The sequence below is a fragment of the Apus apus genome, chromosome 4 (genome assembly GCF_020740795.1).
Source record: "Apus apus isolate bApuApu2 chromosome 4, bApuApu2.pri.cur, whole genome shotgun sequence".
NCBI lineage: Eukaryota > Metazoa > Chordata > Aves > Apodiformes > Apodidae > Apus > Apus apus.
Window position 1 is genome coordinate 38,910,012 of NC_067285.1, and position 24,997 is coordinate 38,935,008.

At 47.8% G+C, this 24,997-nt stretch overlaps 1 protein-coding gene across 7 annotated transcripts in view; it reads left to right on the plus strand.

The window, feature by feature from the left end:
- SEPTIN11 (septin 11) overlaps positions 1-24,997 on the plus strand; it is a 77,983-nt gene that overhangs the window by 36,759 nt on the left and 16,227 nt on the right. For 4 of the 7 annotated variants that reach the window (XM_051619470.1, XM_051619473.1, XM_051619472.1 and 1 more), the window contains 8 exons: positions 2,077-2,191; positions 4,634-4,829; positions 6,698-6,884; positions 8,797-8,958; positions 10,404-10,500; positions 11,697-11,865; positions 16,106-16,238; positions 17,198-17,385. In XM_051619470.1, coding sequence (XP_051475430.1) covers positions 2,077-2,191; positions 4,634-4,829; positions 6,698-6,884; positions 8,797-8,958; positions 10,404-10,500; positions 11,697-11,865; positions 16,106-16,238; positions 17,198-17,385 — 1,247 coding nt within the window. Of the gene's footprint in view, positions 1-2,076; positions 2,192-4,633; positions 4,830-6,697; positions 6,885-8,796; positions 8,959-10,403; positions 10,501-11,696; positions 11,866-16,105; positions 16,239-17,197; positions 17,386-21,231; positions 24,757-24,997 lie in introns of those variants that run through there. The other 3 variants (XM_051619471.1, XM_051619474.1, XM_051619475.1) reach the window with 3 other exon arrangements.

Sequence of the window (24,997 nt, forward strand, 5' to 3'; positions counted from 1 at the left end):
TATTGACTTTAGCGCATTCACATCATGCTTTCAATCCCTGTCTCCTTCCATTGCCTGGGGTTTTCCAGGAAAAGCACTGCTGCAGGTAAATGATGGTCTTCACTCAGCCTGGGTGAAGAGGGTGGCACCTCTTGATCACGCTGGTGAGAAGCCATCCAGTGTAGGGAGGGGTGGAGGGGAACAGTCTGGTGGATTGGCATTAACCCTTCAGACAAGCCCAGCTCAGATGGTAAGAGAAGGCCCAGTATCTAGTTCAGGTGTCATGATGCATGTGCCAGCAGGGTCAAAAGGATCCTACTCCATCCCTCTTGGATATGGTGATGGCACAGACTTAGACAATTTTACTTTGAGATGTTACCTTTCTCAGAGAATCTCTGTATTATTTTTTTCTTTAGGTCTGAGGGGTTTTTTCATCAATGCTCAGCCCAGTTGTAACTTATTTCCTCCTGCAATCAGTGGCTGGTCTGTATGTTTTGGGGAGAGAGAGGTGGGGATGCTCAGCAATGGGAAATCCTCTGCTTTTGGTTCTTGGCTCAACAACCACGGAGTGTCTTTTTCCATATCTGGTGCAAAGCCCACTGATGATGTGGGAAAGAAGCTGGTGCTTTCAGCATCTTGAAACCAGGCTGAGGCTGTTCACAGTTGTAGTTGATATCAACAGTATAGCCTCAGTGGAGTGAAAATGTTTGGGTTTGAAGAAAAGTTAGTACCTGAGGTTAAGGACAACAAACTTCTGGAGAAAACAGTTGTGTGAAATGACAGAGTTGCTCTAGGACTGCTGAGGAGGGGTTTTTATTAAATCTGTGCTCAGGATGCTGGCATAACTGCAGTTTTCTGGGGAAGAGATAACTGGGCTGGCTTCTTTGCCAAGCTGTCTGTGAATTACTGTGCAACTGCTGTGGAAAAGTCCTAAATAGAATTTTGGAGTGGTTTCAAACCTACCTTTTGTGAGGTCCATGTTGTCACCCTCCATGAAAATGCTCGTGGGGTGTTTGATGTTATTGGTCAGGCCCCCTGAGCAGCCTGGAGAGGAGAGTGGGCTGTGGGGCTGATGTGCACCCCTGGGGTGCCTGGTCTGTCTCTTTTCCTGCTGAAGCCCTGGAGGAGCAGCACAGTGGCTTTGGAGGTCATGCAGGGAACACCAGGAACAGTGTCCTGCTTTCTCCCTTCATGCTGGATGAGGTGGTTTGTAACCCAAGGCATCTGCAGAGCCACGTTCATGCTTTTTTCCTTCCAGTCAAGGCTTGTAAAAGCTCCAAAGGGATTTAGAGGTGGTGTTACCATCTAAGTTGTGTTTTGATTTGGCCATGTTGAAGCATTGCAACACAAGTGGAACGGTGTCACGTTTCCCTTGGGTACTGCTTGGGAGGATGGGAACAAGTCTGAGAGAGATGCTCCTTGCTTTTGGCAAACTGAGCCAAGGGGAGCAGGAGCTTGGCTCTCTGCTTGCCTGCACAGGTTTATATCAGGAATAGATTGTGGAGTGGCAACCAGCACCACGTCACAACCCGTGTCACTCTTGGCTGTGCTCTTTTGGAGAGCTGCCCTTGCTGGGTGCTTTGGTGAAGCTCCCATGCTTCTGGGGGAGTCTTGAAAGGGGAGATTGGCTTATTTCTCTGTAGATCTGTGCAGTGGTCGTGGGGGAGGCAGACTCAGCTGCTTCACCAGTTAAACAGGAGTTGGTCTGCTTGCAGCTATGGTTGTGTTTCACTGTCTCTTCCAGGTGTCTGCCCAAATAATCATTGGGTAACCCTAGGAATATGTGATGCTGAGGCTACAGAAACAGTGTGTGGCTGTTGCCAGTTGGTGCAGAATCATGGTTTATTAGTCACAGGCATGGAGAAACAGTCTGGTGGTGTTTGCATGCCTTGGGGTTGGGGATGTTTCAGTTCCTGAGCCCCACAGCAGAGCTGGAGAGAAGTAAAAGGAGAGCTCATTTGGGAGGCAAACCTAAAATAAGTATATGTCCTGAAAACTCTTGTGGTGTTAACACAGTTCTGACAGGATTAGACACAGCCTTTTTCCCTAACAGAAGTGTTGCAACCCTGTTAAATCCCTTTCTTCTTGGTCTTGCAGAACGATGACCTTAGGAACCTGTCCCTCTCTGGCCATGTGGGCTTTGACAGCCTCCCTGATCAGCTGGTCAACAAGTCCACGTCACAGGGCTTCTGCTTCAACATCCTCTGTGTGGGTAAGTCACCCTGTGCTGCTGGGCAGGCAGTCACACCCAGGGCTGCTCCTGTGCCCACTAATTAGCACCTTCTTCCTCCTGCAAAGGGCAAGATGGGATCCAGAGGGGACTGTAGTGGTAAGGGAAGTGACAGTTTATTTTTGGAGCTGCTCCAGGGTGAAATTTAGTTGTCCCTCTTTTCTTTTTCTCTACCCTGTTCCCTTAGTCAAAACATGGAATTTTCTCAGTGTTAAAAATCTACCCTTTTGATAGTCTTGTGGTTCTGCTTTTGCCAGGAGGAAAATGAGCTACCTTGGGAACTACATGTATTTTTAAAAGAATGTTACCTTAAATCTTCCTTTCTCTGGGTTGGGCATAGAGGCTGTTTCTCCATAAATTGCATTTCTTCCCTCCCAAGCTTTGCCTGTCTTGTTCTATTGTTAGTTTCTCCAGTTGGAAATTATGCCATTTTTAGTCCCCAAATGATGTGCTTGAGAACAAAGCCTGTCACCTGCTTGCTGCTGTATTGAATCTGGGGGCTGCAAGTTGGTTTCATAGCTTGTGTTACTTTTCCCAAATTGTTGAGAGGGTGAAATAGGGGGAGTAGGCTCCTTCTCTTGGCCATAGATACATTGTGGGTTTCTTAGTGGACCTCTTCAAGATGCCTCCAGAGGGTTGTTCTGTAAACTGACAAAAATGGTGGGTTTTACTCTGAGTTTGGCAGAGCAGTCTACAAACATCTTTCCATTCACTCTTCTTCTAAGCCTGTAAAAAGGGGATACTGTCCCTTCTAATTAGTTACATCAATTAGCTGGAAAAAAGCCCACAATTCTCTGACTGATTTTCTACAGCAGGTTGAGAATTTCTGTCTGCAGTGCAGGGTGAGCCATCTGAAAAGAAATCTGGCAAACAAACTAGACTCCTCTCAGTAGCTTTGCATGTCAAAGGAGATAAGAGAGCAGTTGTACTTGTGCACAGTCAAGCTGCCAGCACTCACGTAAGTGGGCCTAGATTTTGAGCTATGATGTCATCTATAGTTTGTCTGCCTCCTCTTTCATTTGTTCTTTCTTTTTTTAAAAGCTTGCTTTATGTCCCTCAACCTCCCAGGGTAGGAATGCTGTGGCAAGCATATCTCTGCTAGATTTTTCACTGGGCTGTAAGTAATCCCTTACCTTCTTGAGCCTAGCACGGAATATGATTGAAGTCACAGCCAGCAAAATGAACTGTCAAGTGTCACAGAGCAGGTAGTTGAGAGAATTTACAACTGGCTTCTGTATAGAATGTCCTATCAGGACCAGGACTTAGCCTACACTATTAAAAAGAGAATTAAGTGCTTGTCAAGTAAGAACAGCTTCTTGCTGTCCTGAATACAGATGTTGCTTGCAGTGTGGGGAGCACTGGGGCTCTTCATGCCATCAAGCCAGCATCACCAGCCAGGTTGTACCATTGTAGAAACCACAGGCAACAGCTGAAGACCCCAGGAAGCAAATGCTTTGGTGGGAAAGGAATGATTATTTGTTTCTCCTGCACTGACAGTGTAGTGAGTCCAGTAAGAGGGTTCCAGCAGCAGCAGGTATTTGCTGGTTCACCATGGAAAGAGTCCTTTTCCTCCTCTGAGGAGGGCAGATCACTCAGCAAATGTCTAAGTAACTAGTGTTAAAACTGTCACGGTTGTGTTTTTTTTGTTGTTGTTTGTTTGTTTGTTTTGTTTTTGTTTTGTTTTGTTTTTCTCCCTTACAGTTCAGTAGCTTCCTTTCAGGGAGTCTCATAAGCCTCAGCACATCCTCTCCCAATTCCTCCGTTTCCCATTGGAAACGTTACCAGTAATGTTACCGGAAAAGACTACGTGCCACTCTGTGTATGAAATAAGCCACTTTCCTTCCCAAAATTATGAAAAATTCCCAAGATGAGTGGTCCTTGGTGTCTCTGGTGATGCCTCTTGTGGTGTCCTTGCCTGCAGTTGTGGTACCCTTGCATTAAAAACCCAGCCCAGAAGTTTCTCTTGCCATTCCTAGCCCAGCAGCCGAGCTCTCCACCTGCAGGTGATGACTTCTAGCTCTTGAAAGCATGTGGTTGATCTTGATGTCTGTTGGGGCAGCAGCTTTTGCATGGCAGGGGCTCATTTTGGATTTGTATTCCCAGCATGTGGTGCTGGGACCGGGTATGTCTGCAAGGTGTGCTGCAGAGATGCCTGGGGAGGAAATCAGTCGGAGCCCAGCAGCAGAGCTGTTGTCACCTCCCAACCTCTGCGAAGTCCCTGGTTGAGTCCTGGGGGACTGGTAAAGGGTGGGGACCATCTAAAAAAGGCATCTGTTCCTGCAGGGATTATTTGCTTAGCCCTGTGGATGTAGCCTGGCTCCACAGCTGCCTAAATGGAATAACTCCCAAGCCTGGGCAATGTGCCTGAGGGTGAGATGAGGAAAAGGCAGTGAGACCATACCAACGTTGCCTTTCTCTGCTCAGGAGAAACTGGCATTGGCAAGTCAACCTTGATGGACACCCTCTTCAACACCAAGTTTGAAAGTGACCCCGCGACGCACAACGAGCCTGGCGTGAGGTTGAAAGCCAGGAGTTACGAGCTGCAGGAGAGCAACGTCCGCCTGAAGCTGACCATCGTCGACACTGTTGGCTTTGGTGATCAAATTAACAAAGATGACAGGTAAATTTCCTTCTGTCGGAAGAAGGAACCTTGGTGCTGAGGTGCTCTTAAGGTCTGAAGGGCCTGACCCTGTGTGGGGAGCAGGCTCCTCGCTGTTCCTGGGGCTGGTTCCTGAGCCCAGGTGTGGCAGGTAGCATCACCTGCCCCATGAGACAGGTAGAAGTGACCAGAAACTGAAGTGATGAGCAAACAGATCAACTGGAAGGATGCGAAGCTAGAACTGTTTCTGCCCTCCTTGTCTCCTGGCAGCTTAGGAGCAGAAACACATCAATATTTGAATGCAGGGGTTCAAATCACAATTATGTTGCACCTTTCAGGAAGCTGGGACTCGGGTCATAGCTCTGTCCCAACCATCTTGCAGTGTTCACGTTGAAGTGGGGCTTGCTTCACATTGTACCCAGCTGCTGATTTTCCTGTTCCATGCAGGAAGTAAATACTCTGGGCAGCCTGTGCCATCCCTTGTGTCCATCCAGGTGGACTTCTGCTGTAGTGTTAAAACTTACCATTCTGTAATCTGGGCTAATACACCAGCTAATGCCTTTTCTGGACCTTAGAGCCATACTTTGCCTTGTTGCAGTAATCCCAGCTCCCTTTGGAGGGTTGTTTGTGATCTTCTGCACCTTGCCAAGTGAGGGCAGGCTGGCTGGCAGTGTGGGCACTGACCAAAAGCTGTTAGGGCATTAGGTAGATAGCATAAGCTCTCTGAAAACACAAGCCTGACATCACAGTTTCCACCAAGATCCCTGTTAGCATGGAGATGGAGCAGGTTCTGCTTCCTGTTCTGTAAGGAAAACTCTGTAGATTTTTGAGGAGATTGAACAATGCTTTATTCCTGTAAGGCCTCCTTGGTGCTGGAGCTGACAACAGAATGCAACTGTTGCTCCTGCTTTGTGGCTGCTGCTCCTACCTAACTAATGCTGCAGAGCCCAAAGGGTGAGGGAGGCTGGCAGGAGAGCCCTGCATGGCAGATGCTGCCTTGTGCTCTGGGGCAAGAACAAAAGCTGCTCAGAAAAGGAGCAGGTGCTCACAGCAGGGACACTGCAGCTTATGACTGCCAGGTCGCTTTGCATTGGCTGCTCTGGGCAGACAAGAAGAGCCAGTGGTATTGGTGTTGAAGCCCCTCCAACTTTCCACTTGGAGAGGGGGCCAGTCACAGGGCAGCAGGGCTTAGAGACAGATTTTGTTCTGCTGTGGCCTGACATATGGCTGAAGTGGGTGGGATTTTCTGTGCTTCAGGTCTGAGTCCTGCCAGTCTTTTGCTCTGTTTTTGTTTTTTATGCTGCTTTCTCTAACCTGATCTCTCAATGTAAGGCCTTCCTGCTTGCCTTGCAACATGCCTCTGTCTGAGGGAGGAACAAACTGGCAAGTTCCCTTACCCAGAAGCACAATCAGTCAGATCAGGGCAGGTTAAACTGCACCTTTTTCCTTCAACAGAATAGTCCCCCGAAAGTAGACAAATGGTGCTGTTGTCTCTTGAGCTTTGCTTATAGGCTGAAATCCCCCTGCCTTCTTAAGATCACAAACAAGCTTTTGGACGAGTTAGGGTAGGTGATGACTTCATGCTTAAATTTTCTTCCATCAGATGTTTCCCAGTGGCATTGGCAGAGTACAGCTCAGACTTCAATTGGCAAGATGCTTCTTCAGAGCAGCGTGATTTCCGTGCATCTAAAGACCAGGGTCTCTGTCGCTTTCTCTTGCTAATAAGTCCATAATACTCTCCCCGTGCAGCAAGGGGAAACCCACACTTGCTTGGGTGGGGGGAGCCCTAAGAGCAGCACTTGTTCCATAACGTACAGAGCACCCCGTGAAGCTTCCTGTCTGTGAGCTGTGTTGTCTCAGCAGTGAGTTCCCTGGTTTTCTCTCTCTAGCTACAAGCCCATCGTGGAATACATCGATGCCCAGTTTGAAGCCTACTTGCAAGAAGAGCTGAAGATCAAACGGTCCCTGTTCAACTACCATGACACCAGAATTCATGCCTGCCTGTATTTCATTGCCCCAACCGGACACTCGCTGAAGTCCCTGGACTTGGTGACCATGAAGAAGCTCGACAGCAAGGTACTTGCTGCTCCTCTTAGGACCCTCTTGTGGCCCTGCTGGTGCTTTTTATGATCTTGCCACAGGCTTAGTTTAACCTGCTCAGAAAAATACTGGGTTTAGCAGCAGGGAATTGCAGAGGTGTGCCATGTGAGAACTTTAGCTGGCTGCTAGAGTAGGTCATTATTCACTGCTTCGTTAACTGCAGAGATTTATTAAGAGTTTGGGCTCCAACCCTCTTCCAGTCTCATCTCAGGTAAGGGAACTTGACCACTTGCTCCACAGCTGTGCTATAAAGTTAGCATTCTGAGAGGAGGAAACTAGTTGTAAGGATGCATTAGGAGACCACAGTTATTTTTTTTTAGCTTTCCAATGTGTTAATTAAGCCAAGTACAATGATAGGTTTGCTCACAACTGAAAGATCAGTTGGCTGTTAAAAAAAGAAGAGAAAACTGTTTCCCCTCTTAAATACATAAATAAAAAGGAGGTTGAAGGTGAACTCTGCCAGCTCTAGCACTCGAAGACGTGGTTGCCATCTCTATTTCACTTCATCCTACAGATTAATTACCTTCTTGTAGAAAACCTGATTTGGTTAAGCGTGGATGAGATGAGAAGTACATCTAAAACACTTTAGGTCATCTTACTAATCAATGAAAAACAAATCAAAACGCTGTGTCTGCATTCTCTGACTACATCCAGGTAGGCACAAACAGTGATTTGATCTTCCATGGCAAATGCAGTGTTGTTCTAACCATAATCTGATAAACAAGAAGAATTTGATTAAATATATTACTTGATGTGTGCTTGTTCCGTTATTCTCATGGCTAGCAAGACTGGGAACCAAGCTTGGTTGAAACCAGGCTCCTAGATACTTGCCAGAAGATTCTATCTCTCTTCTTGTAGGGAAAACAACTGAGGTACAAATTTAAAACCTGAGTATTTAAACTGAGCTTTCTCTGTGCTGCTTTACATCATGATTAAGCAATTTAAATCAGTCCACCTTGCACCTTTTGGCACATGGGATCCTGATTCTGCAGAACAGTAATGATGACAATGGCTCTTTGTTTCCTAGAGTGGCCCATCGATTGGGTTTTATGCAGTGATGGAGAAGGATCCCTACCCTATTCGACTTAAATTAGGGTTATGGAGTTTTACCCAAAAAATGGCATTCCTGTTTTATCTCTTGGCAAAAGGGGGATTTAATATAAGAGGATTCTGAAGCACTGTAGTTAAAATCCCTTCGTATAGGTCAGTATCAACATCTTCCTCACTTCTGTCTGCTGTTTCAAGGGAGAGCAAATCCTGCAAGATCCAAGAATTGCCCATTTGGAGGGAGAAGAAAGGGAAAGAGGGCAGGTTTCCTTGTCCTAATGGATTCTTGCCCTCCCAACAAAGCAGATGCTTGTGTGATGCCCACTGGGTGTTGATCCATTCAGCTGCCCTGAGGAGACTGTGCTCCCTCCCCTCGGCTCCTAGATGATGTTGCTGTTGGCCATCCTGCCAGTGTTGCAAACAGCCTCTCTAGGGAAGAGAGTCAGTAACTGATCTCTAATTCCTGTGTGTCTCTTGCAATAATCCAACCTGCTGCAAAGCAGAAGAGAAGATGGTAATTTCCTTTTTTATTTCTTTGGAACCTCTTATGATAATCTATGACAGCATTTCCTGTCCAGTGAGTTTGGATGAGGAGAGGGGAACAGGGCAGGACAGGAAGGAGCGTGTTGCCAAATTGCATTTGACTTCTTTTTAAGGCCATCACCACTGCCTGAAAATCCTGTCTGAGGTGGTGGTGCCCAAGGGAAGGTCTCCTGCTCTGGGGGCAGTGGCTGGTGGCACTTGTGGAGCTGTGTCTGCAGGATGCAGGTTGATCTCCTTCCTCTCCCGGTGACACAGTGTGTGCAGTCCTGGATCTGGAGGTGCTGTCTTTCTCTTGCAGGTGAACATCATCCCCATCATTGCCAAGGCTGACACCATTGCAAAAAACGAGTTGCACAAGTTCAAGAGTAAAATCATGAGCGAGCTGGTCAGCAACGGCGTCCAGATCTACCAGTTCCCAACGGATGAGGAGACAGTGGCGGAGATAAATGCCACGATGAGTGTATGTTTTTTCTGGGGGGTTTTTGCTCGCCTTGGTTTGTGTGGACCCATCTGTGATGGTGGGGCACGTTGTGCCATGTTTCTTTTGGCTGTAAAACGTTAGTCTAGGGACAGATACCAGGCTGGCCAGAGGCTTTTGGAGCTGGAGGTACCTGTCATGTGGGCCTCTTGGCCTGGTACAATTCATTGTATGGGAAACAATTCTCCTCCGAGCATTTTTGCATATCCTTCCCCTGTTGCAGTATTCCTGTCTCAGAAAAGGAAGAGGATGGGAGGCAGGGCCCTGATGTGGTCAGGGCAAAGGGCTGGGGTTTGGATTTCCTGTCCCAAATGACCAGTTCTTGCTTAGAGGGAGATGAGTAACTGGTGCCTTTGTTTTGCTTTCCGGTGAGAGCGGGGGTGTCGTCAATGATGTTCCAGCTCCCACCATGGCAGTGGCCATCAACAGCAAGGGCTCTGGCTTTCACTCCCTCCCCATTGCTGCAGGGATGGCATTGGAGTGCAGACAGGGCTGGGGTAGACCAAATGTTTTAGTGGGGCTTACAGAGGGAAACAGCTCTTTCCCGTGGGCCTGACTTGGATGACAAGGGGAAAAACCTGAGCTCAGGGCTAGTGATGTGCATGACAAGGTCCTTGAGTAGGAATTGCCATGACCAGATGGATACCAGACCCTCTCCAGGCCTCTGTATTGCCTGCCTCTTGTCCCTGTCTGCGTTGTACTCTCAGCAAGGGAGAAGCTGGAATGGAGAAGGGACGTGGCTCTGCCAGGATGCAGTGTGTGCAGTGTGGGGTTTTCCTTACCCTGGTGCAGCCCAGCTGCTGGGAAACTCCTTTGCTAATCACATCTCTGCCATTTGCCAACATCCCCTCCCACCCAGCCTGTGACCATGGCTTGGCTGACCCAGCACTCTGTCCCAGAGCTGGTGCCCAGCCCTTCAGGTCCCAGATTGTCACCACCACACCCGTGTTGGCCCAGGGCTCGGTCAACTCGGTTCTTCCCCTTGCTGGTAGCTTTGCTGTGTTTAAGAGGAAGCATTAGCACTTAGAATTTTCTAGCAGCAGAACCCCCTTATTTTTCAGTCTGCCTTCCTTGGGCGGATCTACTTGGGTTTTCCTTCTTTTTGTTTGACAGTTATTTTTCCTCAGTGTTGAAATTTAATTCCAGTTCTTCAGAGTTCTGTGCTTCAGATTGTAACGCTTTGTAATTGCAGGAAAAATATGTGCCTATCTTAAATTTTTAGGACTTCAGCATGTTGGGCTTTCAGTCTGATGAGATTTCTCATCCAGATCATGCTGTTGCTCTTCCTAAAACACCAGCTGAATTGGAAAGGCATTCAAGCCACTTCGGTCTAGCACAGCTGCCACAGTAAACAGTTTTCTTCAGAAACAATCCCTGGCAATGCAACAAAGGAAATCCCTAACCTTGTTGTCCCTTTCCTTTTGTAGGTCCACCTTCCTTTTGCTGTGGTTGGCAGCACTGAAGAAGTGAAGATTGGCAATAAGATGGCAAAAGCCAGGCAGTACCCCTGGGGTGTTGTGCAGGGTATGTTACCAAAAGCACAAAAAACACTTTGTCATCCTGTCCTGTTCTAAAGAAAGGTGCATTGGTAGCTGTTTAGTCCCTATCAAAATCTATCTTGAGAAAGCTCTAAGACTTCTTAAAATCAGGGCTTCGCAATCTAGACATGGAGGGTTTGGTGGGAAGGTTGTGGTGTCAACCCAAGCAGGGTGTGTTACGGAGAAAAGCTTGGTGAGTTTTGCACAGTTGCTCTGCAGATGTTCCCCTGCAGCTTGCTGGGCCATTCTCCAGCTGGATACACAGCTGAAGCCACAGCTTATGTTTGTGAAGGCTTGGACCTCACATGCATCCTGCTGGGTACTTGCTGTTCCCAGGAAACTGGGACCAGATAGAGATTGGAGTTGGGTGCCAGAGAGGCTTTGAAGCTGTGGCCCTGACCTGCCCCTTTGGAGTGGTCCAGAGGGGAGCAGCTGGGGTGCTTTGCTGGGACCCCAGAGGGGTGCTGCAGAGCTGTCTGTTGGCAGCAGAGATGCCTTGCTGCTTTGCCCCTTGCATCCCAAAGAGAGGACTTCCACTCCTGGACTTTAAGCATACCCAAAGGGTTTGTCTGCACTGAGGTGTGCAGCCCTCTGGCCCTAGGCTGGCAGCTTGCTCACCCAGGGGCTGAGCAGGGCACCCCAGATCCTGCTCTGCAGAGAAGTTCTGCAAAGCTGTGTGAGGTTCTGTTTGTGTGCTGCCTCCCTTCAGTGCCAGGAGCAGGGGTTTAGGGATCCTTCAGAAGGTTAACTGGCATAGAAGGGGCACCATAGCTCAGGTGGGGTCTGTTCATAATCTTTCCTTTCACCACTGCTACGAAACTGAGGCTTTGTTGACCTGTCATTGACTTGGGTGTAGAGTGGGTATGAATGGGAAGGGAAATTGTCTGTGTGCAAATGAATCTTCACCTTGCTGGTGCAGAAATGTGTAGAGACAGGAGCTCTGTGACGGATGGGCAACACAGATCTTGCAAATCCAGCAAAGGGCCTTGAACTGGTGCCCGTGTGCTGGTGTGTCACGGTTTTACCCGCAGTTCAGCAACACATCTTGGTGTAGGCTGACCTGTAGTGCTGCCTGTGAGCCTGAAGAATTCCCAGGCTTGCTAAAACTGGGTCCAGGGAGGGGGAGGCGGAACCTGGCTTCTGGGTTTAAAGTTCTCTCTGTGGATGATGTCTCTTTTGCAGTTGAAAATGAAAATCACTGTGACTTTGTGAAGCTGCGGGAGATGCTGATCCGAGTGAACATGGAAGACTTGAGGGAGCAGACACACACCCGACACTACGAGCTGTACAGGCGCTGCAAGCTTGAGGAGATGGGGTTCAAGGACACGGATCCAGACAGCAAGCCTTTCAGGTAGGGAAGAGAAACTCAGGCCTTGTACAGCCAGGGAGATGGGAGGTGCGGGGTTGTTGATGTCTGCAAGAACCAGGGAGGGAACAGCCATGGTCACCTAGAGCAGCTGAGATCCAAAGTGTGGCTGGGGAGGAACGGGATTTGTACAGTAGGAGCCCAGGAAAAGTTCAGGTGACTGAGAAAGCCAGTTCAGTTTGCCTTAGCATTTTGAAAATGCACACCATTGCTGTGTTTTCAAGGTGGGAGAATCTCATTTTGGGGTTTGGGAGTTGAGGCCTTTGTGTTGTTTCCTTCACCCTTTCTCTTGCTTTCCTAAAACCTGTGAACTGTCCAGTCTTAAGTGAAGCTTAGGTTCATCTTTCTCCTGGCAGTACTGTGAGCTTTGGGGAGGCCTGAGCGAGTCTGTTGAATAGCAGGTTTGTTAAACACTTCAGAAATCTCTCCTGACACTTTTTGCCCTTGGAGAAGGACAGAGTTTGAGATGGTTGGGTGGCACGTTAGTTGCCCCCTTTCCTCCCCTGGAGACTCAACTGTGTTTTGCAGCCAGCTTTGCTTGACTGCAAGTCAGTGCCATGTGAAATTGCTGGCCTTGAAAAGTGCAGCTGTACCCATGCTGGGATAAAGATGACTCGTGTTGAGGTGTAACTGGTTACTAAAGGGATAATCCTGGGATAAATGTTCTTGTTGATCCTCCTGGAATTTTTTTCACAGCTGGTCCAAGGTGTGCTGTGAAGAGGGTGCCACGGTTTGATGCTTGAGGTTTGGCTTACTACCAACCCCGGAGTCTGTGCTGTCTGAAGCTCAAGTTGTTAGCCAGAGACAACAGCTGTGTGGGAATTTGTGAGGGAGTGTTTGTTTTTTTCCTTTCATTTCCTGTTTCCCATTCCTCACCAACTTTCCCCCAGTAGGTGCACCCACTCTTTTAGCAACATCCCAAGCTCCTGTGTGCCCTGGGGGAAGGCAGGCAGAGTTAAATGTGTGTCATTGTGGGTTTTCCCCCCATAACACACGTGCATGTCCAGAACTGGTGTGCCACTCCCTGAGATGGCAGCCATGCAGCTGGCTTGTGCAGATCACCGTGGGCATGGATCACTTCTGATCCTCCCCAGGAAAAAGCCAGGTGGGCTCCAAAGCAGAAGGTGGGGGGGGGGCTTGTGTTCATGTTTCTGGAACATAGCATTCCATGGTGAGCCCAGCAAGGTCTGTGCCACAACATGGAGTTTGCATCAGTTCAGGGTTTTGTTACTTGCTGAGTTTATGCAGCTGCATTTCTTTTGCAGCTCAGAAACTCTGCTGGAATCAGTTGATTCTGTTACTTCTGCTCAAGTGTGAAGCTTTATTGGATTTCCTTTCTGGAGAGTAATGGCTTAAGATGGGCTCAGCCCTACCCTTTGAGGAATCTGAGGAATTTCCATTGCTTCCTGTACATGAGGCCTCTTTTGACCAAGCTATAAGCAGAAAGGAAATGAAAATGTACATAATTTCTCCATCTGGTACATGCCTCTCTCTGGGTGCCTCCTCCTTCCAATAAACAAACAAACCCCATGATCCCAAGCTGTTTGGCCAAGGCTGATGTATATCTGAAACGAGGCAAACAGGACGTTTGGCTCTTTCTGTTCTTCCTCTGAGACCAGGGATCAGAAGCATGATTTTCCTCCTGGTCTGGGCCCTGGGAGCCACAGGGACCACCTCTCTTCAGCCAGGAGCAAGGACCATTTTGTAGACCTGGGGCTGAGCAGGGCAAAAAGACCCTGGAACATGGCAAGTGCCACTGAAAGATGAGGAAAAACTTCTTTACAGTGAGGGTGACAGAGCCCAGGGACAGGCTGCCCAGGGAGGGTCTGGAGTCCCCTTCTCTGGAGATATTAAAGGCCCACCTGGATGCAGCCCTGTGGGATGTGCTCTGGGTGATCCACCTTTAGCAGGAGGCTGGACTTACAGGCTGGATTTACAACTGACAGTTCCTGAATTGGTGCTTTGTAGGTGCTTGAACAAGGCGTGGAATGGGAGGCCATGGGCATGAGACCCACCTTGCTGGCAGAGCCCCCCACTGCTTGTCCAAGCTGCAGGAGGGGAGGAGGGAGCAGCAGTGCCCCCGTAGGCATCTGCTCTGTGAAATGGGGTCCTCTGTTGCATGGAGACCCTTCTGCTGTCCTGCATCTCTTGTGGGCTGATTGCTCCCCTGCTCTGATTCATTTTCTCACCATTATTTTTGCAAGAAAAATGATTTGCACGGGTATCCTTCAGTGTGTGGGTGGTGCTGGGGAATCAAGTTACTCTTGTAATCTAGGTTCATGTGTTTGTATACTTAAAAAGCAAATTCCCTTGTCATCTCGGTCTGTGAGAAGCTGCAGGGATCCCAGTTGGTTTGGACTGTTATTCCTTAGGGCTGTAAGTGGTTTTTTCACAGGCAGCCTGGAGTTGCTGGGCCAGTTTCTCTGAGAACTTTTTTTCTGTGGCAGAGAATTAAGCTGGCTGCCTTTCATTTGGTGGTAAGCTTCTTATTTTTCTTTAAGCTTGAAGCTGGGATTAGCATTGAACCTGAGACAATTTTCCAGCGAGCCCCTGCCACCCTCACTCCTACCAGCCTTTTACTGCTTGCCCATCACCTGGCATTGTGTTTTTGGAATGGAACTTTGCCATAAATTGCTTGCTGCACAGGCCACAATGAGCAGTGAGCAGAGTTTCGGTCCGCAGGGCTCTGCTGCTTCCTAGTGCAGTGTGTCCCTAATTGCACATCCAGGTTTTGCTCCCTGAGCAGTGAGGGCTCAGCTGCCTGAAGGAGGGATTTCCTAGGTTCTGGCCAGACCTTTCCAGAAGGGTTTCTGAATTTTAATTGTCCACAGTCAGAGGATTAAATCCAAGACTGTATTCTAGGAAGGTTTTGATATGAGTCTTCTGATCTCTATCTGCTGTCTGTGATCTGGTTCCTGATTTAGTTAAGAATTCAAAGATACCTCTTGCCCTGTTCTCCCATGAAAAGATTATAGTCATTTTTACACTTAGCATTTTTGCTTCAGTATTTGGGAAGCTGGTGTGGTCTGCTGGAATTGTGAGATTCCTCCAGGGTGTGGCCAGTGATGTGCAAGAGCTGCTCTGGGCAGCCCATATTTTAGGAGGCAACTGAAATGCCCATCACTTAGCAGTGTTAAAACCAAGTGTAGGGTCTATCTGTCGTTTTCTTCACCAGCTCAACACCCTGCACCCCAGAAAAGAACTCCCAACAAAACCAGGTAATAAAAAAAATCTGCCCAAACCCCCACCAGGTCCCAGGAAAGGCATAAAGCTTGGCTTTAATGGGATGAAGTTGTTCCACTGGCCCAGTGGTTCATGTGTTCCTTAGGCACATGGATGCAACTCATCTTTGTGATATCAGTGGAGTTCTCATTTTAAAAATGCATCTTAGAAAAAGGATCTTAGGGGACATACTTGACATTCCCACACTATCATTATGGCTGAAATATCCAAATCCATTTAAGGAATGAAGTGAAGAGGAATTTGGCATTTGGAGGTCCTATGAGGCTCTGAAAATCTCTGAGGTGCATGGACAACATATTTTGTGTCCCAGATCTTTGCTGCAGTGTCTCAGCACTGGGGGAAGAAAGGAATGCCAAGAAATAGAGGGGGAAGAAAGGAATGAAGGAATCCAGTAATGTGGTTGTTTGGAGGAGGAATGCTGCAGCTTGTTAGTGAAGGCTTAGCCTCCCTTAACAGCTGCAGGAGAAAGAGAGGTCTTCCAAGGTGGTTTTACCTAAACAGAGCCCTGAATCCACTAGCAATGAGTAATGAAAATGAGTTTTACTCTGTGTTAGTGTCTTGCTTCACGTGCTACCTAAAGCCAGCTTGTGCACCTGTCTCTGGCCCACAAGTCTTGCTCTTCAAATGAAGAGACTCCAGACAGTGGGAGAAGCAAGAAGATGTGACTCCGTCAACAGATCACAAGCCATGTGAGCATCAGAGATTGATGTAGATGCTTACCTAGTGGCTGTGTGTTCTTGAGGACAGTCATTCTGCCTGGTAAGTGATTCACACTGAGCAGTGTGCTGGCTTGCCCATTTGTCTCCCACTGCTGCCACCTAGCAAGCTAGGACTGGTTTTGGTGGAGGTGATGGTGCCTCTAGTCACGCTACAGATGATGTTTTGTGACAACACAATGCAGTAAGATCACCAAAGGCTGGAAATTCATGACTGTGCTTGAAACACAGCTCTGACTGTTTGTTTTTATGGTGTTTTTTAACAGTCTCCAAGAGACTTACGAGGCAAAGAGGAACGAATTCCTGGGTGAACTCCAGAAGAAGGAGGATGAAATGAGGCAGATGTTCGTCATGCGGGTGAAGGAGAAAGAGGCAGAGCTGAAGGAAGCAGAGAAAGATGTGAGTATTTGGTAATGCAGAGGATTGTGTGTGAGGGTTTAGGCTGAGGCTTTCCCAGCAGAGCATCCAGATTCCAACATCAAGGCTACAAAGGTCCTTGTGCATAAAGACTCTCAAGCAGCAAGATAAGAGCTCAGTTCCCGGTCCTGCCGTGGACTTGTGGCACGACTCTGCTACACAAGTCCTTCCCCCAGGAGGATTCCCTGGTTTTGGACAGCTGGAAGAGAATATATACCATGGAGCAAGTGGGAGTTCTGCAGTGTGACAGTAGCTGCTGCTGCATACCCCACAGAAATGCAGCCTTGCTGTGCTGGGGACATCCTCTCTGCTCTCTCACCTCTTCAGTCCCATCCAAAGGAGAGAAGATGTTTGCTACTCCAAGTCATGTTGATTTGCACTGGATCTTGAGCTGTGGTTCAGCCAGTGCTGTCCTTTAGCAGTCACACCTATCTGGAAGCTTTCAGTGAGTAGACAGAGGGCCTTAAGTCCTACTCAGCATAGTTGTAGAGGGCCATGATCTGCTTGTTAGGTGTGGGTTGGCACCGATTACTGTGGGACAGACAAAATATAGACATCTTGCTAGATGAGGGAGCTGTTTCCTGGGCCTTGTGGAGGAGCATGTACTCCTAGAGAGGCACAGAGAAGGGCCCCAGAGAAACACATCCCCCTGGATGGCCACGGCCACTTTTTCTTGCTTGGCATGAGCATGAGAGAGCCCAGCTGGTACAAAGCCACGAGGGATGGAGCGTGGGGGAGTTTAGAAGTGTTCAGAGACCTGTCCTATTCCTACAGCGTGCTAGCTGCAGGGCTTTTCTCACAAAGTGAGGCATGCTTGGGGCAGGACAGGGACTTGTTATCACTGGAGGCCTCAGAGCCAGTGGAACTGCTTCAGGCATTGGTGGTGGGGGGGGAGAAAACGTTCTCTTCCCATCCAGTTCTCATTGTCTCTGTCCTGGCAGCTTCATGAAAAGTTTGACCATCTAAAGAGGACTCACCAAGAAGAGAAGAAAAAAGTGGAAGACAAAAAGAAGGAACTTGAGGAAGAGCTGAACAACTTTCAAAAGAAGAAGGCAGCAGCTCAGCTATTACAGTCACAGGCTCAGCAGGCAGGTTCTCAACAAACCAAGAAAGACAAGGACAAGAAAAAGTAAGCAGCTGTCACCCACATCCTTTGTGGGGTTTGTTACACTTTGGGAGGTTGTTTTTTCTTTCTTGCTGCATGTCTGTATTTGCTTTTCCCCACTACCAGACTGGAAAACTGGGCTTTTATCAGCCTGATCAAATAAAATATTTTTTTTTCTAAAGGGTGGGCCAGGGACATGATCTTAATTTTTCTCTAGAAGAGTACCTTCCAGTTCTATGTCAAATTCTGACTGGTATGGGAGAGCAATGGAATTGTGGAGGCTTGGCCTGTGATCTGTCCCAGGATCTTCTGGAACAGCTCTGGGATGTTCTGGACTCAGATGTATCTACCTGAGCCAACATTATTAAAGGGGTGTCTACCTGCCCTTTTTTTCCACCCACAAGTAGTGTCCAGTTCCCCTTCCTTAGGTTATAGTTGTAAATAGAAGTAGATTAGAAACCAAAACCACCATGTTATTTTTACATGGGAAATGGCTGGAGCCAAAAGTGAACACCTGGAAGCCTGCTTTAAAGGCAGTAACTTTTGGTTTTGCTTTATTTTTTATTAAAAAACAAACTACTATGGTACCATAATTGTAGGCAAAGGGCATTTGTATTGAGTTGATGTAATAAGCTAAGAAAGCCATACCTTTTAGTAAGATAATGGCACTACTCTCTATTTTATATTGGTATGCTAGAAGAGCAATCTTTTACCCTCCATTAGTCTGAGATTGCAGCACAGTAGCAGGCACCAAGTGTTATCTGTGGACAGAGTCTGTTCCATGGTCAGTATTTGGAGGCAGGACTTTAAGATGCACTCCACTTGGGCCTAACTCTGCTGTGGTTGAAACTGGAGGAACGTTGCCATTGGCTGGGGTTGAGAGCTGAGTCCCAAGCAGAGCTCTGCTGAGAACCTGGAGCTCTAGACTGACCTCCTCCTGGCAGCCTGGGCTTGGGGGTGGCTTACTATTAGTGCAGGAGACCCCTGCTTTCTTACATGATCCTGACTGCTTCACCGTGCTTTAAAAGCCAGAGCACGTGGTCTTCCTAGAGGTGATATGGTCAGTGAGGGCAGGCAGACCTGGCTGAGGTGAAGCAGGCTGTGCATGGTGCTTGTCTAGTGCAGCAAGACTGGTCACTGTGGCAGAGGCTGCTTTGAGGCCTCCTCTTGTAATTTCCACCCACTTTTTCTTTATCCAGTAAGGGAATAGTCCATGCAAGTCCTTTCAGGGTCAGCTGGGGTAAGAGCACTAGTTGGTACTTGCAGTGGGAAGGCTGTAGACGTGGTGATGCAGCAGGTCTCCCTGGGAAATGCTTCTTTAACCTCCACACAAAAAGGACGGTTCCACACTTCTCCTGAGAGCCAGCAGCAGAGGGGTGAGCTCCTCCATAGACTCTGGCAGTTACTCTTGGAGTAGCCTCCTAAAGCTGTCTCTGTTGGAAGAACCAAGATGCTCCTAGGGCTGTGGTACAGACACTCTAATCCCCTTGCTCATCTGTGAACGTAGCCAGGTCTGGGCTGTCTCACAGCTTAACCCTGTGGGGCTCAGTTGTATTTCAGATATACTAGTATATTTTTATACTTTGGGAAGTTTTTGCTGCTGGTCACTGCACGTCTCCTGTCTCTGCTGCTGGTTCAGTACCCGTTGCTTGTTGCTTCTGCCCTGGCTTCCCCAGGGAAGGTGGGGAGGGCCTGGGGCTGGTTCCTCCTCTGATGTAAATGGCTGTAGCTCCTATGGAGCCCTGCTGCTTTGTGCTAGCTGAGAACAGCTTGGGCACCCGCTGCACTGCACAGAGTGCTTGTGTGCTGCATGCTCTGCTTGGGTGGGGAAGTCAGGACAGAGTGGTCAGGGTCATGCTGGGCTGTAGAAACAGCTCATGTCAGCAGCAAACGTCCATTGCATGCTGGGGTCCCCTCTGGATGAGGCCTGGAAATGGGACAGGCTGGGACACTGGTCTTCTCTCATGGTGACAGGGAGACCTGTTGCCCACAAAGAACTTTGAAGACTCTCTTCCTTACCTCTAACATAGTAGCTTAATATTTTTAAGAACTCTGCAGTTTTTTCACCTCCTGGGTATGAGACCAGTGCAGGATATAACGATCTGGGGAGTTTTGGAGCTTGGGGAGTCAGTGTTGGCTACTGCTTGCTTCTGTGAAGTTGGCTGGCACATGCACAGTGTTGTGGGTGTGATCCATGGGTGTTTCTAGTGACCAGGACAAACACAGTTTCTGCTTTGCTGCTGCCTTCACAGAAATTCAGTCACGAGGAGAGTGTCTTAGTGTGTCCTTTCAGTGGTGCTCCACACCAGGTGCTTGTAACTCCTTCCATTGGTCCTTAGTGTCTGAATTACTAACAGAGGCTTGAAAGGGAAATGCTGGTGCTTCTGCTCTGTAGCACACCTTGTTTTTTCTAAAGGCTTTCAGCTTCTCCTTGCACTCTTATGAAAAGCTGCAGTTTGTATAGGTAAGGCTTTCAACCTTGCTCTGTGCTGGGCTGTGGTGGTTCTTGTGTCAGAGGAAATCCTTGCCATGCATGATTCTTGTAACCTCCCCAGAAGGTAATTAATGGGAATGCTTTCTGCAGGTGTTATCAGATTTCTCCAACTTGGTCAACAGAGACCTTCCATTGTGCTGTGCAAGCCAGAGCCAAAGCTCCATGTGAAATCTGTTGCTGGCCTAACTCCATGAGGGAGAACTTGGCCCACTTGATTTCCAGACTATTCCTGTAGGAACAACTTGGCTTTTCACACCTTCTTTTTTCATCACCCATTCTCAGCTTCCTGTAGCTTATGCATTTTTTTTTCATCTAAAATTGCTGAAGCTCTGATGACAGAAGTGTGCTGGTTTCAGGACAGCACATCTGTGTCCCTCAGACTCTTGTGGGACTGTAGGACAGACACATGCTGGAGTACTTTTCTGAAGTACTGAGCATGCTTACCAAGCCTCTGCCATAGTTTTGGGATGGGACTGGGCTTCAAACCTGAACAATCTGGAGATGGTTCCTGGCAATGGACTTGGAAAAACCAAACAGGAGCAGCAAAATAGCCTTCTGGTGCTTGCCTGCAGTTTTGGGAGATGGCCACATGCATCCCTCAACACATGCCATTGTGTTACTTGCTCATCCTCAATGCTCCCCCCCCCCCCCCCTCAGGAGCTGGGACCATCTGTTTGGGCTCTGTTTCTGTTTATTTCAAGCTACTTAGGAAAACCAGAGGAAAAACCATTTTTTTTCCAGTTTCCTTTCTGTGTAATAGTTTCTAGTCCAGTGTGACTGGTCTGCCCATTGTGGCCATGCCCAGTCCCTGAGCTCCAACACGCAGCCATAGTGCCAGCTGGAAGGCAGGTGTTGAACCCCCTCAGAAGCAGGTTTTCCTGATGTCTGAAGGATCTGACTGGGGTCTGAAAGCTACAGTTTGCTGGGAGACTTCATGGTGCCCAGGTCTGAGATACCTTGAGTCTGGGTCAAGGCTTCTGTGAGAGCACCTGTGTCAAGTAACCCAGGCTGGTCACCTGCAGCTGTCCCCCCCAGCCATGCACAGGCTGAGAAACTGAAGATGAAAGGCACCAGCCACGTGCAGACTGTGACCTCAACTAACAGGTGTACTTGGTTGGGCAGTAGTTCTGCCCTCACAGGTTTTCTTTCTGCTTTTGCTTCTCACAGGCTAGAGTAGAGCCTGCCCTGGAGATTTAATTTCTTTTTCATTCCATAATCCATCTGCATGCACACCCATCAGAGCAGGTTGCTGGTGTCAGCTCTCCCAGCTTTCTTTGATTTTGTTTTTGGAATTTCTTTTGGGTTTTTTTCCTTCATTTTGGGTTCTATTATTGCTAACTTCTTTTGTTTTTTGTTCTTTTTTTTTTAACTTGCAGTGCAAGCTTCACATAAAGCCTGTCAAGCCAAGGATGTTCCTGCATTCACCTGCTTTTGCAGTAATGTGTCTCTGCCACCTGTTTTCTTTCTTTTTATTTTTAATTTTTTTTTTTTTTTAACATGAATAACTATTAACTCATCTAATAACACAGTGGGAACAAGGAGGAAGAAGGGTTGGGTACAGGACTGTAATGCAACTGGACATTCAGGAGTGGGTGGAGGTGTGAGGTAATGACACCATCTATTTTTCTGGAGAAAGCCAGCAGCAGTAAATAATTTTTTGCCCCAAATTTAAACTGAGAGGCAGGGCTGGACATCAGCAGCTCAGGTGAGCATCAGTGACTGGATGAGGTCCTCAGGACCTGCCCAGCTCTCAGAGGGGTCCCTGGGTCCACAGAAACTAAGTTCAGGGGATTACTGCTGTAGATGGTCACAGCCCAGTCCCTAGGGGGCTAAAACCTCGAGTTGTGTCCAACCCATATTCCTTGAAAAGCTCGTGTTAGAGCGGTGAGAGTCCTGCTGTTGGGGGGCAGGGGGGGGGTGGGTGGGGAGGGTGTAGATAACACAAGCTTAACTGACCTTGCATGCCATTACATTTGCATGATATTATTACCTCCTGGTTTTTGTTGTCTGACTTGATCGTAGGAGCTGGCTTGGATTTGTTGTGTGCTGGCTGTTCTTACAGCCACCCTTCCAGCTGAGTGTAGTAGCCGGGGGCTGTGGAATGCTGTGCTGGGAAGTGCCTGGGGGAAGGACCTTTTCTCATCATTGCTTGCCTGTCTGACCATAAACCTCTGGAACATCACTTCACATAGTACCTGGGTTCCAACGTGCATCATCCTAGCAAGAGTCAGGACCCCTTAAGGATTAAAATGCTTGGGCAGAGGGGAAGACAGCCTTCAGCACCCTCTCAGTGCCTTCAGGAGGGTTCAAAGGAGATTTAGCAGAAGCCAGGCCTTGCTCTGGGGCCAGAAGGGTGTGGAAATGGGTCCGTTTAATGTGTATTTTCTGTGCTGTTGCTTTTTGGACAGAGTCTTTTCCTTCCCTTCCCAAGAAGTGGCGAGCCATGCTTACCCCATGACTTCTGCTGATGTGCAGCCAGCATTTCCACTGCTCCTAGCTAGGTAGCCTCCTGTTTCTTTCTTTAAGGCACTCTTAAAAATAACTTTCTCCGCCTAAGTCTCATGCACTGCAGTTCTTGGCTTATTTCTGGGATGGAATTTCTTGCCTCTCTGGGGGGAGGGAATGGTAAAATTGCCACCTTTTCTGAAGTGTTTGATTGGGAAATGTGTTTGCGTATTAGCTTTTGGGTTGTCTTGCTTTTTAACTCTCACTGCTTAAACATGGCTTTGGAAAGAGAAGATCTAAGTATGTCTTGGACAAAGCAAAAATGATTGGAAATAAGCTAGAAATAAAGTAACTGAGCCTTTTTTTTTGTTGTTGGGTTTTTGGGGTGTTCTTTAAATCGCACCTTCTGGTCTCTCAACCATGATGCACGTGTGAGATGAAATAGGTTTGCTAGGGAGTTGTTTGGAAAAATGGCTCTTGTGGCTTCTGGCAAACCTAGCTTTAAAATCTGGAATTATCAAGGAAGAAGTTTTGGGTTTGGCAGGAGTTGTTTTTTTTTTTTACAGTCGCATCATGTACACATCACTGCGTGCTGGTGGCAGGGTGCCTTGCTTCAGCTGTCCCTCTGCATGTCTGCTTTCAAATGACCAGCATTTTGTGCCAAGTAGAAAACTGAATTTGAGCATTTACTTGCCCTGCTTCATTTAACAACCCTTCAAGGGATGTTTGGCAGGGGAAACCAAGTCTAGCTCATTTTTATTTTTATTTTTTTGTTGACAAAGCTGTGGCCAACTGCCTTTTGTGTGATTTTGGGTGAGTTTCTTTCTCCAGCAAAAAGCAAGCTGGGAGAAACTGGGAAGAAACCCTAAGATAGCAAAAACTAAAGATACTGTTTAGGTTATTTTGCCAAAGGAGATGTTAATACCTTTTTTTTTTTTCCCTTAACCCCTTGGGCCATGTCTAGCTTGTTATTGCTGCACTGCTTTGGTTTCTGCACTTATGCCTTTTTTCCCAGTAGCCCCTGATTCTGCACGGACTAAATGATCCACTCAAATCTAGTGGGATGTGCTTTCACCTTTGCATGTAAGTACAGCAGTAAGTTACTCACCCTTTCTGCCTCACTACTGATACAAAACCAGTTGTGTTTTTCTAGGAGGGGGGTCTTTAAGTCCACTTCCTTACAAGTGGCACAGTTAAAATGCCCTGAAAGCTGTCTGTAAGAATCTGCTTTTGCTGAGGTGTTGAAAAGCTGTAGGGAACACCCCATCCAGCTCCTGTTGAATACCTAAAGTAACCCTGTGCAGCTTCTCTGCATGCTTGAAGCCAGCAAGCCAGCTGGGGAGGCTGTGGACAGGCAGCTGCATGGGCAGAAATCTTGCTTGAGAGGCCCTGCAGCCTTTAATGTGCATTAGCCAGCCAGGCTAATAAGCTGATAATGCTGCATGTTCCTGACAAGGTGGATTTCAAACCTTAGAATAAGATAAAGGGAGCAGGAAGACACACTGAATTGTGTTTTTGAGATGGTGTTCCCAGGGCATGGAACCAACCCCCAGAATAATGGGTCAACAGCCACAATCCAGGTCGCTGAAAGGAGCCACGATTGCTCTGTAGAGTGGGCATCTCTCTGTGTGTCTGGCAGTCACTTGAGAAGGCTGAGGTGAGTTAGGGTTTGTTCCCCCAAGAAACCTTGCTGGGGTTGCAGTTTCTGTCCAGGAGGACAGTAAGTAGGAAGGCTCCCTTTGAGCTCACGGTGGTTGGGTGCATCGCCTTGCATCGCTTGTGGGGTGGGGAGAAGAGGGGGTGAAGCTGTGATTGGCACCCACCTCGGGCTGCTCAGCAGGCTGGGAACTGCAACTTGGGTCCCCCCCCCATGTGCTTCTGACAGCCTGACATCCCACCGAGGAGATGTGTGTCTCTGTGTTTCTCCTTATTGAACGTGAGCAGTGTTTCTCCAGGCAGCTCTGATTCCGCTTCTCTTCAAATGTCCAAGTGGGAATGGAAATGTCTTTTTGTGTGTGATCATACCAGATTTGTCTTGTAATTCAGTTACCATTTGTCCTTCTGAGGTGTTAGAAGAGCACCTCTTGGTCTCTTCTCTGAGGACCCTGGGTGCTTTTGCAGTGTGGTACCCCTGAGGCTCTCACCAGCGTGTCAGTGTGAAACTGTACAAATATGAAGGGTTTTTTTAATTCATGGAAAATAAAGCTGTGAACAGCAGTAGAAATATTGTATTTGTATACATTTTTAATATCCTGATTGCCTTAAACTAGAGGTGTAGAACTTTATTACCTTGCTCTTGGAAAATAACCCATGTTTGTAACAAGATAATTGTGTAACCTCCATGCAGTGTTAATGCAAACTCTGTGTATGCATCTTGTTAGATATTGTCACTTTATTTGATGTTGAAATATTTCTGGTTTTTAATTACAAGTTGAATAATAACCTTGCAGCAGAAACTCAGTTATTTCATCCTCATGCTTCAGGTGTCATCTAGGAATAGTGTCAACACTTGAAGTGGGGAGGGGAGATACATCCATACTCCAATTATTTGATCTTTGTTTGGCCTCTGTCACTTTGGCCTGTGTCACTTTGTTTGGCTGGTGCCATTTTGTAAGGGTGGGACAGGAGAGGCTGAGGAAGCAGGAGCTTTCCCAGCAGGTTGCCTTGTGCTTTTGAGATGCCTCTGGAGGTCTGTGC